Raw genomic sequence first — 11,236 nt, 5'->3', positions numbered from 1 at the left:
CGACATGTCATCTGCTTGTGACTGCAATCTGTTTCTGTTCGCGGATGACTCGGCTCTCCTAGTCTCAGGCAGAGACATATTGCAGGTTGAAAAGGCCCTTAACTGTGAACTAAACAAGATCTGCACCTGGCTCAATGACAACAGACTCTCAATTCACCTAGGCAAAACTGAATGTATCCTCTTTGGATCTAGTCAGAAACTTAGCCTAGTTGAGAACTTCACAATTAAAGTAGGTGACACTGTGATAGAAAGAAAAAACCACATCTGCTACCTGGGTTGCATCCTGGAGGCTAACCTATCCAGTGAAAAAATGACCACCAAGGTAATCAGTAAAGTCAATCAACGAATTCGCTTCTTGCAAAGAGTTGCCCCGCTGATCAATATTAAATCCCGAAAGACACTAGGAGGTGCTCTTATTGGGCCCCTCATTGATTACGGAGTCCTTGTCTGGTATCGCGACGCCCCAGCTGCCTTAAAGCTAAAGCTCCAAACAGCCCAAAACAAACTAATTAGGGTTGTGCTTGGTCTCCCTCCTCTGACCCACCTTACCGAGCATCACCACGAAAGCGTGGGGTGGCTCAAAGTAGCTGACAGAGTACAGCATCTTGCAATGGGCCTGGTGTACAAGATACACTACACCTCCAAGATTCCCATGTACCTGACAAACTACTTCTTAAAGGTCAAGGATGTTCACGATCATAACACCAGAGGCAGCTCCACTAATCATCATCAGCGTAGATTTAACACTAAACAAGGCGCTAACTCGTTCTCCTGCTATACCATCAACATGTGGAACGCCCTTCCACAAGCCCTAAAGGAGAGCAAATCCCTAGCCTCCTTCAAAATTGGTATGAAAAGTCACCTTCAGACAGCAGCTACCCGTGACTTGTAAATAGACTAAGCCCCCATGCTCCCCCCCCCCCTTTTCTTTGTATTCTGCCTTTTGTATTTGATGTTATGCTTTTGAAACTGATATTATCCTAGATAAAGTACTATGTTCTATCCGTCTGTCTTTCAATGTTATATGAGATACTTAAAGTGTGGTTCCTGTGGAAATAAGCCTCGGCTTTCTAGGATCTCCTTTTAGTTGACCTTGTACCAGTGATTTGTACTGTCATGAAACTGTACTTTTTTCTATTGCAAACTTCTAATAAATTCTTCAATCAATCAATCAAAAGCATACGCAAAGTTTCTCTGTTAGTGCCCACAAAGTGTGAGCTCAGATCATCAAACTCAAGTCCATACTTCCCTCTGATGTCCTGTGTGAGGGGACACACCGGTATATGCTGTTCGTTTTGTATACGAGTCTCACATTGACGTATACGCTGCTCAGGTGGTATGCGACTCCACCTTCCCATTTCTACACGCAGTCTATGAGAGGACTACCGGAAACGTGTAAAGGTTATCCTCAAATAGTCCTCAATGTAAGGTGTACTGCTGGTGCTTGTGTAGAGTGGATGGACAGATAAATCTGGGTTGATGGCTTGGTATGTCCTATACTTTGTTCCCTCTTTGGATTGCAGTTTATGAATCATGTCCCTTCGGTCACTCTCAATATGATCTTGTTTCTCCATTATATATTATCTCAGATATATGAGAAATTGAGAATACATGACTTGGTTCTCCTTCTTTAGCAGTTGAAGAACATACCACAAGGGGTCATCAAGCATGCCATTACGCTGCTGTATCTTGTTGAAGAACCTGGCCTGCTTTTCTCTCACTACAGCTTGCAATGAAGGCAGCCCTGCGTCCAACAAGCAGGTTAAGTTAGGTGTAGTAACCCTCACCACAAGTAGGGATTTCACTCCAGTCATGTAGAGAGTTTTCAACAGACTTTATGCTACATTTAGAGGCAAATCTTTCCAGTGATAAAATAACACAGCAGTCATCCAATGTTACTTAGACTATATGCACCACATAGCACCACAAAGGCCTTAAAAACAAGGCTCCAGACATCCTAATTCCCAAAACAAACTGGCCAGGCTACTGCTTGGCCTACAGCTCATCTGACCCCTGCTCATTTTGCCTGGGTCGGATGGCTCAGGGTAGAGGACAGAATACAACAACAATGGGCCACAAGATTTATGACACCACAAAGACAATGAAGTCAAAGCCTGAAGCATTGAACATTGGAACATAATAAATAATAGGTGTAGCCTAATAATTGACAGGCCCACTGACAGTGTTGGTGTTCAAAGGTTTGATCAACATCAGCCTTAGAATTCAACTGGTTGTTTTATTATGTTTTTCTTTTTCTATTTTCATACTAAATCAAAATTGTAAAATATTCAGAGTAAAATATGAAGGCTTGTACAAACTGACTGGTAATGAAACATTTATTTGTGGCATTGATACTATACATTTTTTGAAATTCCAATAACATGGTGCAGTCATACAGGAACGTTTTCAGACTTTAAAATATTTTTTCATTGTTGTTGTTGTTGCAACTAAATCACAAAGAGTATTTTATTTTCCAGGCTAGATTTGCTCCCCTTTGGTCAGCTTTGTTATCAGCTGAGAGTTTAACAACATGGCATTACATGCAGTATGAAAGTCCAATCCAAGTTAAACGCAAGTCCTGAAACACTTTTTGATGTCTTTCACTCCCATGACGACTGGTGAAAGGGAGATAGCTACGGATTCCATCAAGGTAACATGAGATAACATAACTGAAACGTCTCTTTCAACATATTTTCATTTGCTTCATTTCTTGAAAAGGCCTGGTTAATGAGGACGAGGGCCATTTACATTTAAAATTGCATTGTCTTATCTTATTTTGTTCATGCATAAACTGTACGCATGTTTATTTATTTTGGTAATTGTTATAAGACAGGACGTACGTAATAAGAACAGAAAGGATTCTTTATGTCAGTTGTTTAACTTGTTTTCTTTTTGTGTAATGTGTCTGTATAATCCCAAATGGCATGACATGAAAATTTTAAAAAATCATTCATTCATTCATTCATTCATTCATTCATTCATTCATATATACATGCATGCATGCTAACATGCATGCATTAAAGAATGAATGAATTAATGAATTAATGAATTCATTCATTCAATCATGCATTCATTCATATTGGGCCCTATTGCGTGTGGGGAGCAGTGTTAAATTTGACAGACGTTTTTTATTTAGTTTTAGAAATGTTTTAGTGTTAGTCTAGTTTTAACTGACTAAACTTTTAGTTCTACTGGATCTTTTCTCCACTACTAACATTTTGGTCTTGATTGTATTTGTTGATGAATTGTCAATGTATTTAGTCATAGCATTGGTAACAAAATGAACACTGATGGGGATTTGTGTCAAAATGGTCATACCCTATAAATATGCAGCACAAAAAGTCTATTGACTACTTAATGGTTCTGATAATTATACTTTTCGGGTGAAACAACTTTTTGGTTGAAAGGTTGCAGTTCTACAGTAAATTCCGATAGTAATCATTAGTGTTTATTCAGTAACAGTGGTCTCCCATCTCTCCAGCTATTTAGTAAACAGTAAATAAATGATCAGATGTGTGACCAATTTAATTCAATCAGGAGGGAGAGATCCATTTATTAGGTTAAAGTGTTCAAATTCCACTTTTTTGTTTTTGTTTCATCACTTCCAATTACTGTACAAACACACTATAGCAATAATTACAATATAGAGATAATTAACAATCATTTTAACAAAACGATATCACTTGCACCATTGGTTCTCAATCTTTTCTGGACCAGGGCTCACTTGAAAATCTCAAAAGTTTTGTTGATTGATTGATTATTTTATTAGACAAAAATGTAGAACAGTACAAGTAGGGCCTACAGTTAAACAAACACCCTGCCTAAAAGAAACATCTCAAATAAGACTTTTTAAGGTATTTTTTACGCTGAAACCTCTCAGTATTTCATTCATGGACGTGCTCGGTTGCCCATGTTAAGTGGTCAGATGGGTGGGCCACATGCATGTTATCAATCAATTGATTGTGTTCAGACTTGGATCAATGTGCAGTAGTATACTTTAGGTTCCTATTTAGCAGTATCAAAATGAAAACTCACTTTGCAAGGTTTTAAAGAAACATCATTTCATATACAGGTAGGTCTATATGTTTTTAATATTAATGTTATATTATCATTAAAAATGTAAAAATTCTCTTTCCATTTCATTGGCTTTTAGAGTGAAGAGATGCATTTCCACCTGGCCTCGGTTGCTGTCCTCTTCCTCTGTTCAGCCGTTGCTCATGGGGGTAAAGTCCTTGTTTTTCCTGTGGACGGCAGCCACTGGGTGAATATGAAGGTCATAGTTGAGGAGCTGCATGCAAGGGGCCACCAGGTTTCAGTCATGAGAACAAATGACAGCTGGTACATTAAGGAAACCTCACCGTTCTACACTGCAATCACGATTGACGCTCCAAGTTTGTTTGATGAGGACTTTACCACGACAGTTGTATCTAGACTTCTAGAAATCCAGAGGCAAGGAAAGTCTGCCTGGTCTCGTTTCAAGCTAGAAAAGGAACTTGCAGAAACGGTGTCAGAAATGAACCAGAACAGTTGTAAAATGCTTGAACACATTTTTGAAAACAAAGATCTCATGCAGTCTTTACGAGATGCAAAATATGACCTGGTTCTGACTGACCCTATGGATCCAAGCGGCTCTATAATTTCTCGCTACCTGAGTTTACCTCTAGTCTTCAATGGTAGATGGACACCCAATGGTGAAGGCCATTTCGCTATTGCACCGTCTCCACTTTCTTATGTTCCAATGTCAGGGGTAGTAGAGCTATCAGATAAAATGACCTTTCTGGAAAGAATATTCAACATATTGTTTTTTGCTATTGTGGAATTCCAGACGGCACAATATATTAAACCACATTATGCAGGTCTGTTAGAAAAATACCTTGGTCCCGATGTAGACTACTTGTCCCTGTTTCAAGCAGCTGACCTGTGGCTGATGAGAGTTGACTTTGTGTTTGAGTTCCCTCGCCCCACCATGCCTAATGTTATCTATATGGGAGGGTTCCAATGCAAACCTGCTAAACCTCTTCCTCAACACCTGGAGGAGTTTGTCCAGAGTTCTGGGGAACATGGAGTCATCATCATGTCTTTGGGGACTCTAGTTGGAGAGCTTCCCCATGACTTAGCAGATGAGATAGCTGCAGCCTTTGCCCAGCTACCTCAGAAAGTCATCTGGAGGCATAAAGGTGACAGGCCTGCTACTCTGGGCAACAACACTTTACTGGTGGACTGGATGCCACAGAATGACCTGTTAGGTCATGCTAAGACCAAAGTATTTGTAGCGCATGGAGGAACAAATGGAGTTCAGGAAGCCATGTACCATGGAGTTCCTATTGTAGGACTCCCATTGATGTTTGATCAACCTGATAACCTCTTTAAAATGAAGGTACGAGGTGCAGCAAAGGTCATTGACATTTTTACTATGAACAAAGATATATTTCTGCAAGGCATTGAGGAGGTTCTCCACGAGCCTTCCTACAGGAACAACATGCAGAGACTCTCCAGGTTGCACAGAGACACGCCAATGAAGCCACTGGACAGCGCCATCTTCTGGATAGAGTTTGTTATGAGACACAAAGGTGCTGCTCACCTCCGCACACAGTCCTACAAAATGCCCTGGTACTCTTACCACTCTGTAGATGTCATGTTGTTCTTAATGGTATTATTCTTGGTTATACTGCTGACTTTTGCTGCCTTTGTCAAATGTTTATGTTCCAGGGTGTGTTCTAGAAGAAAAACTAAAAGTGACTAAATATGGAACAAGCTTTGTTTAAATATGATTTTAAAGAAGACATTCCTGAACATGATTCATATAATCAAGGCTGCAAGTAAGTGGCCATGGGAAGTTGTGTAGAGTTCTGCTATTTGTACCTCTCAGAAGATGGCTTTTCTACAAATTTAGCCTACAAGAGACATCTGTGCATCCCCTTTAATCAAGATAATGATTATTATTGATTGTTATGACTAGTTTAGCACTGCTTTATCAGAAAGTGCTTCTCATCATGAATCCTATACATATCTGCCCTGGCACCATTATGTTGTTAACTGTTAAAAATGGCAGCCTACTCTAGCCACTGTTTATGTTGTCCCTCAATTCATCCCTGTCACTATAGAGATTCATTGGGTTCAGTCAATTACTCACACTGAAGAGAGAGATTGATGATTTGGATAAACGGACATATGTCATACAGCCACAGTTGGATGTACAAATAAAAAAAGATTGGGGTGAACTACTCCTTTAAGCTCATAAGCAACATCTCCCATGTGCATGCTGGGAAAGTAGATAGTGACCTGGCCAAGAAGGTCTTATAGGCTACTTACTGTATGGATTTCGTCCATAATACTTTATTACAGTATAGGCAAGAGTTGCATTGTTTTCTATATACCTCTCACATTTTTTCCATGTACTTTCCGAAAACCACCAATTTTCAATATTGAACTATCTCATTAATATACCTTAGATAGTTAGGTCAAATTAGCCAAAAGTTAAACCAATCTGGGAACTAAATCAAAATCAAAATCTTTTTTCACAAATGTGTTCATAAAGGTGTCAACTATCACCTCTGAACTTTCTCAATCACAACTCCCTTTGGAAACTTTGTGGGAGCCAATCAAAGTTGGGGGTATCGGGATACCTGGGCCTGGGATTAAAGGGAATAAAATCAAAAAATGGCCAATATGAGCGTATGAGGTGTGTAATTAGGGTATGTTTGGGCTGCTGAATCCATTCCAACCATTAGTTATCAGTTAAAATGACTCCTTGGCCATAAATTAGGCCTAATTGGCTAAGGCTTAGCCAATCATGTAATTCGAGTTCACCTGTGTCCTGTTAGTCCCTATGTTTTAAACCCTTTTAAGTGTTCCTTGTCAGATTGTATCATGTGTCCTGTGTCATGTATCCTGTGTGTCATGATGTGTGCTTACCCACCTGATCTTGAATAGTTTTCATGAATTCAAACCCTACTCCAACCATTTTTTTTATTGCCAATATTACATGTCTCGTGGCCTATTTTATGGCCAAGGAGTAATTATTACTGATAACTAATGGTTGGAATGGATTCAGCAGCCCCAAAATACCCTAATTACACACCTCATACGCTCATATTGGCCATTTTTATTTGTTTTCCCCCTTTAATCCCAGGCCCTCGGGATACCCCCAACTTTGATTGGCTCCCACAAAGTCCCCCAAGGGAGTTGTGATTGAGAAAGTTCAGAGGTGATAGTTGACACCTTTATGAACACATTTGTGAAAAAAGATTTTGATTTTGATTTAGTTCCCAGATTGGTTTAACTTTTGGCTAATTTGACCTAACTATAGAGGAGTTGTGTGGAAATAAAAAAAAGTTCCCCCCTTCTGTGTTGCCTAGAACTGGAGGATTGATTTTGGGGTTTGTATTGCAAATCACACCGGTGTGATTTACAATACAAACCCCAAATCAATCTTCCAGTTCTAGGCAAGACAGAAGGGGGGAACTTTTTTAATTTCCACGCAATTCCTCTAAGGTATATTAATGACAAATAGTTCAATATTGAAAATGGGTGGTTTTCCCCTTTAACACTGTCTAAGCCGGGCCGTACTTGCCCGTACTTGTCCGGACCACCCAGTGCGCCGCTCGTACTTTCCCGGACTTTTGATATAAATGATAATTATCCAAAAAAAAAACGATCGGCCGTTGTTCTCTGGGTCTTCTTGGATCCATCTGAAAGGGTTAAAATTTTCTCCCCCCTCCTTTCTGGAAGTGGGTGTACTCCTCGTAGTTTCCAGCAGGCCGCGCCGTTCACTTACATTCTAGCTGCATGGTTGGCTCAGCAGCTCCTCCTTCACTCCACGGGGTAGAGAATCAACAACAACCTCAACCACCATGACTGGATTAAAAGCATCTAGGTTTCTGTACGTGGATCGCGGACTCAATCACGCTCGGGCGCCGCTTCCCTATCGCTCTTTTCCCTGCTTCGCCGCACGGAAACGAATGGAGGAGATCTCCCCGCCGCGTCCCCAAAGTAAGAACGTCGACCTCTAAAGGATCAATATACACGCTGTACCGAGCACTCCATTACGTGTTGTTATCATGGGCATTGTTTTTTTAAAACATGTTTATAAATAAATAGCATATTTGTTCGGCAGAACCTGTGCTCAGGGGTTTCTGGGGGGGCTGGCAAAGTGTGTTAAGTAGGCCTACAGTGGTTAAGCTTTTTGTGATAAGCATGAAACTTTCAGCATAGTTAGTATAGGCCTACCAGTATGCCACAATGTTTATTTTCAGATGTGGAGGGAAGTCAAATCCAAGATGGCCGCCCATCCACTAGGTCCAAATATTAAACACACAGGTCCGGCCCGTCCCCAATCACTGCCCTATTCAAGCTTTGTCGGAGCCAAATCTAAGAATAGCCTACTACACCACTTTTTTGTCCGCCTCTACTAACTGCCACCGACTGGTTTGCCTATATGGACGGCCCGAAACAATTTTGGAACTAGATACTGTAGAAAAACCTTTAAGGCATTCTTTCCAAATAAGTTGAGGTTTTCCATTAATTTGATGATACTTTGCCAGAAACCAAGGACGTATACACAAGGTCAAATGTCATAGTAATGAGTATATTTTAACTTGGACACTGGATTGTACTGCAATATAGTGAAACTTTACTATACAAAGCAAATAGCTGCATTGGAACCTATACGTGTAGGTCCTCCCTATAAAGGATAATTTGAAAATATTTTAAACATATCCAACATGAAATACAATAAATAGATTATGACAATTATGCAACTTAATGGTGATTATCTCAAATAACTGCAATCAGTTGATTATGTATACAGACAGGCCCACTCCCAGTGTTGGTGTTCAAAGGTTTGAGCATGTCATGAGGTTATCAACATCAGCCTTAGAATTCCACTGGTTGTTTTCTTCATCAGTACTATCCATTATATAATTTTAGAGAGAGGTCAGTCAGTCAGTCAGTCACTCAGTCACAAATGCATTTCCACCTTTATCTCTTCAGCAACTGATCCCAATTTTCACATGGCGCATTGGCCATTAGCATTATACAGAGGCTGACGGAGCCCGATTTCCATTTTCACCAAATTCAAGCTATTTCTTAGCGTTTTTATACCACTTCTGTTCAACTCAACTTCAGCCTGTTGTCAGGGCAACGGTCCGTTCCTCCAGGCCATGGGATCTGTAACCCCACACCCACCAATCTCACAGTTAGGAATGTTGCAGTGTGTGTCTCTCTCTCTCTCTCTCTCTCTCTCTCTCTCTCTCTCTCTCTCTCTCATGTGGTTTGCCTGCATGCACGGGTCACTCATGCACCGGGTGCATTTGATGTGTGTCTTATCTTCCGACGGGTATGGCAAAATCCTCCATGGGCTGCTCCTTACATTATGATGCCCCCACATATTCTCACGCACGCACCAGTTACAGTTACTTTCTCCATAACCCACACTCTGCACATATATTGGAGCACATATCTTCAAACGGGTAAGGTCTAGTTTTCATATAAAACCAAAACTGTAAAATGTTCCGAGTGCCAAGTAAAATATGAAGGTTTGTTCAAACTGCCTCTTGTGATGAATCATTTGTTTTTGGCGTTGATACTGTAGCCTACACATTCCAATAAGACGGTGCACAAAACAATTAAAGTCATGCAGGATTGTTTTCAGGAAATAACGTTAACAGGTTTGACATGTTGTTGTTGTTGTTTTCTGCATTCCAGTAAAAAACACAAAGAGTATTTTATATTTCAGGCTAGATTTGCTCCGATTTGGTCAGCTTTGTTATCAGCTGAGAGTTTAACAACATGGCATTACAGTATGAAAGTCCAACCCAAGTTATAAACTAAAGTCCTGAAACATTTTTGATGTCTTTCATTCCCAAGACGACTGGTGAAGAGAGAACTAGCTACGGATATAGGCCTATCCATCAAAGGTAACATACAGTATTGTGCCCTATAGTGTATTGGGAGCAGTGTTCATTTGGACAGCAGATTTAGAATGTGCAGCACAAAAGCAAATGGCATTGTCTATACTTTCATTGACTGCAAAGTGCATGCCATTGTGTTATAGATCTTAATCCTAATCTGACACTTGAGTTTCACTTTTTTAATGTTTAAGTGCAATTTAAACAGTGTTATACATGTTTATTGATTGATCCTTTGATCATTATGTCAGTTTTTGACAGACAAAAATGTATTATCCCAGATCTATTGTACTTAATGGTGCTGAAAGTGATATTGTTCTGTTGAAACAACTTTTTTTGTTGAAAGGTTAAAATTCGACAATATATTCCGATTAACCATTAAGTAATAAGAATATCATTATATTCAAGGAACCATTGCTAGTGTTCAGTAACAGTGGTCTCCCATCTCTCCAGCTCTTTAATAAACATAAAATAAAGTATCATATGGGTCGCCAATTTCAGCCAATCAGGAGAGAGACACCCATTTATCAGGTTACATTTATAGTGTTCCAATTCCAGTTTTGACTGTTCTTTTTAGTTTTTGTTTCATCACTTCCAATTTCACTTGTTTATCCTGTGGGTTCTGTGTTCTAATTGGTTGAAATTGATATCCCGTCCTGAAGGTTTAATTTCTGTTTAATTAAGAGCTATAGAGATGGGAAGATCCATTACTGTACAAAGACACTATAGCAATGATTACTATATAGAGAGATATTTACAATCATTTTAACAAAATGCTATGAAAATGAAAATTGATTAAAAGAAAGAAATATCACTCACAACACCTTTAAGAAAAGGTCTTGTTCAGGGCCCACTTGAAAATCTAAAACACGTTTGGCTGCCGTGTTAGGTGGTCTGATGGGTGGGCCACATGCACCATCATGTTATGATCAATCAATTGATTGTGTTCGGGCTTGGATCAATAAAACTAATAGAGTTCCTATTTAGGAGTATAAAAATGAAAACTCATTTTGCAAGGTTTTAAAGAAACGTAATTTTAAATATTAATGTCATTTTATCGTTAAAATTGTAGTGTTTTGCCAGTTATTTGGGGGCCCACTTGCAATATCCTCACAGGTCTCCAGTTGGCACACAGGTTGAGAACCGCTGACATATTACACGACCTTTAATAGCAATCATTGTGCACAATGTTATTTTAAACAATCTCTTTCCACTTTATTGGCTTTTAGAGTGAAGAGATGCATTTCCACCTGGCCTGGATCGCTGTCCTCTTCCTCTGTTCAGCCGTTGCTCATGGGGGTAAAGTCCTTGTTTTTCCTGTGGACGGC

General features: G+C 39.7%; 1 protein-coding gene across 2 annotated transcripts; it reads left to right on the top strand.

Moving 5' to 3' along the window:
- The first annotated feature begins 2,548 nt into the window (after nucleotides 1-2,548).
- On the top strand, nucleotides 2,549-7,362 carry LOC308289025 (UDP-glucuronosyltransferase 2A1-like). 2 transcript variants are annotated; one of them, XR_013962209.1, is made up of 3 exons: nucleotides 2,549-2,650; nucleotides 4,154-6,455; nucleotides 7,312-7,362. XR_013962209.1 is itself a non-coding variant. In XM_080730539.1 (2 exons), exons 1-2 carry the CDS (start codon nucleotides 2,594-2,596, stop codon nucleotides 5,741-5,743), a joined length of 1,647 nt encoding a protein of 548 aa, XP_080586665.1. In that variant the 5' UTR covers nucleotides 2,549-2,593; the 3' UTR covers nucleotides 5,744-7,336. The 2 variants fall into 2 exon arrangements, 1 of the variants encoding a protein (XP_080586665.1); XM_080730539.1 differs by having other exon boundaries at nucleotides 4,154-7,336.
- Nucleotides 7,363-11,236: the final 3,874 nt, after the last annotated feature.

The sequence above is a fragment of the Nannobrachium achirus genome (genome assembly GCF_963921795.1).
Source record: "Nannobrachium achirus genome assembly, chromosome: 7".
NCBI classification, from domain to species: domain Eukaryota; kingdom Metazoa; phylum Chordata; class Actinopteri; order Myctophiformes; family Myctophidae; genus Nannobrachium; species Nannobrachium achirus.
Note: the sequence above shows the minus strand (reverse complement) of the source record. Positions and strands in the feature narration are given on the sequence as shown.